The following is a 2,538-nucleotide window of genomic DNA, read 5'->3' as shown; positions in this document are numbered from 1 at the left end:
TGTACATGTGTATGATATTGGACTATGTAACTACTATTGTTTTTGCTTATCTGTATATAATAATATTGTTCTATTTTGTACTAAGTCTGTTTCATTGACTGACTATGCCTCATTGCTACATTAACTCTACTTAAAGTTTGTTGAAAGTTTATTATATTGCCTAGACATTCTAACATGTATAATTTAAAAACTAGAAGTAAACAGACCACAGAATAGTACAATGCTCCCAATTCTCTTGTGTTTTTTTTGTTCGGAGTACGGTTTTTGGTTTGTTAGTTTTTACTTTTAGAATGACTTATCTGTGTTTTCCCCCTTTGACTAGGAGAGAAGGCTGGCTGTGCTTTCTGAACTGGCTCGGCTGCTGAGACCTGGTGGGAAAGCCCTTGTTTACGTTTGGGCCATGGAGCAGGAATACAAGGAGCAGAAGTCGAAGTATCTGAAAGGGGAAAAAGCTAGTGATAAAAGGCTTGCCAAAGCTGTCAGCACCACGCTAAATAAAACAGGCGCCACTGAATGCCAGGATTTGACACAGTCCAGCAAGGACTGTAATCAGCCTAACGGGACAACGAGCAACAGTCCAAGCCAGGTGGTCCCTGCCAGCCTTCCAGTTCATACAAATAGAACTTCCTTTGAAACTCAAGATGTCTTGGTGCCTTGGCACCTGAAAGATGGGATAAAGAAAAAGACAAGACATGCCAAGCTTTCTCAACTTCTGGATGCCTCTACATCTGCTCCGGAAGCCAACCCTGTTTTTCACCGCTATTACCACGTCTTCTGTGAAGGTGAACTGGAACAGTTGTGTAAACAACTAGACTGCATAAAGGTGCAAGGGAGTTACTACGACCAAGGAAACTGGTGTGTGGTTCTTGAAAAGCAGTGATGCCCTTCACGGTTCCACCGAGGCAGCTGTGTCTTTGATGGATTTATTGATACAATTATTTCCATGGGTATTTCTAAAGCATGGTTGGTTGCCCTGGCATTTGGTGTTATTAAAATTTATTTTAAAAAAAACACAAATACCACTTTTACATGTTTATTTTATTGATTGATTGATTGATTGATTGATTGATTGATATTGTCCAATACACAATGAGGGTTTTAGTGGGTATACACATAGTAAAGTATATAATGAAGGTTATAGAGGATATACAGTGATACCTTGTCTTATAAACTTAATTGGTTCCGGGATGAGGTTCTTAAGGTGAAAGGTTTGTAAGACAAAACAATGTTTCCCATAGGAATCAATGGAAAAATGATTAATGCGTGCAAGCCCAAAATTCACCCCTTTTGCCAGCCGAAGTGCCTGTTTTTGTGCTGCTGGGATTCCGCTGAGGCTCCCCTCCATGGGAAACCCCACCTCCGGACTTCTGTGTTTTTGCGATGCTGCAGGGGAATCCCAGTAGGGGAATCCCAGTAGGAGAATCCCAGGATTGCAAAAACAAATGCTTCACTGGCAACGGAAGTCCAGATGTGGGATTTCCCAGCGAAGGGAGCATCAGTGAAATCGCAGCATCGCAAAAACACCGAAGTCCTCGAAACCCCACCTCCGGACCTCTGTGTTTTTGCGATGCTGCGATTTCACTGAGGCTCCCCATGGAGAGGAGCCTCAGGGGAATCCCAGCAGCACAAAAACGGGTGCTTTGCTGGCAATGGAAGTCCAGAGGTGGAGCATCCCAGCGGCGGCGGTGGGTTTGTAAGGTGAAAATAGTTTGTAGGAAGAGGCAAAAAAATCTTAAACCCCGGGTTTGTATCTCGAAAAGTTTGTATGACAAGGCGATGGTAAGATGAGGTATCACTGTATTCATAGTAAAATGTTGCGAAGAGAGAGAACTGTTTTTCCTTCCCCGATTTATGAAATTCTAGCCTGATGATTAGGTTTCGTGATCATCCTTGCAATTTACAGATCTCTTGAACTCTTGGTTCTAGGAGATGTGATCAAATACTGAAAGCTTTTGATTGGATGCACCCGTGCAGTGGAACAATTGAGAAGTGTCAAACTTATGAAAGGCTATAAATGACAATTTTTTTTAGCAAAAGTATCGGGTTGCAGTGAATTCTGGTCAAAGAGATTTGATCACGGAAACACAATGTCAGGGTTTGTTTGTTTGTTTGTTTATTTATTTATTTTGTCAAACAAGTATATATTGTAGTTTGTATAAGCATAAGATAAGTACAGTGAAGCGTTATCAAAATTTTTACAGCCACGCTGTGGGTGTGGCTTATGCAGGATGTCCTGCATTTTCTTTCAACATCTTTCAGTGCAAATTGGGTGCTCTGGGATCGAGCTCCATTTTTGCTATCTCACTGCATTCCCCCCCGTCTGGGCAGTAGCCTATAGAGATATCATAAAGTAGTTAAAAATTGTAGTAATTGTCTATATAATTTATCATTATTTATTAATTAGATTTCTATGCTTCCCTTCTTAAAGCGACTAATATAAGGAACGTTAGTTATAAGAATAGAAACATAGAAACATAGAAGACTGACGGGAGAAAAAGACCTTATGATCCATCTAGTCTGCCCTTATACTATTTTCTG

The 2,538-nt window shown here is 40.7% G+C and overlaps 1 protein-coding gene across 3 annotated transcripts in view; it reads left to right on the top strand.

The window, feature by feature from the left end:
- The window catches only part of ALKBH8 (alkB homolog 8, tRNA methyltransferase), an 89,355-nt gene extending 88,329 nt beyond the window's left edge, over nt 1–1,026 (top strand). For 2 of the 3 annotated variants that reach the window (XM_070749730.1, XM_070749728.1), the window contains exon 12: nt 323–1,017. In XM_070749730.1, the coding sequence (XP_070605831.1) occupies nt 323–880 (558 nt within the window). In that variant the 3' untranslated portion in view covers nt 881–1,017. Of the gene's footprint in view, nt 1–322 lie in introns of all 3 variants that reach the window. The other variant, XM_070749729.1, reaches the window with a different exon arrangement.
- The last annotated feature ends 1,512 nt before the right edge of the window (nt 1,027–2,538 follow it).

The sequence above is a fragment of the Erythrolamprus reginae genome, chromosome 4 (genome assembly GCF_031021105.1).
Source record: "Erythrolamprus reginae isolate rEryReg1 chromosome 4, rEryReg1.hap1, whole genome shotgun sequence".
Classification (NCBI taxonomy): domain Eukaryota; kingdom Metazoa; phylum Chordata; class Lepidosauria; order Squamata; family Dipsadidae; genus Erythrolamprus; species Erythrolamprus reginae.
The sequence above is the reverse complement of the archived record's forward strand: the minus strand, read 5'-3'. Positions and strand labels throughout refer to the sequence as shown.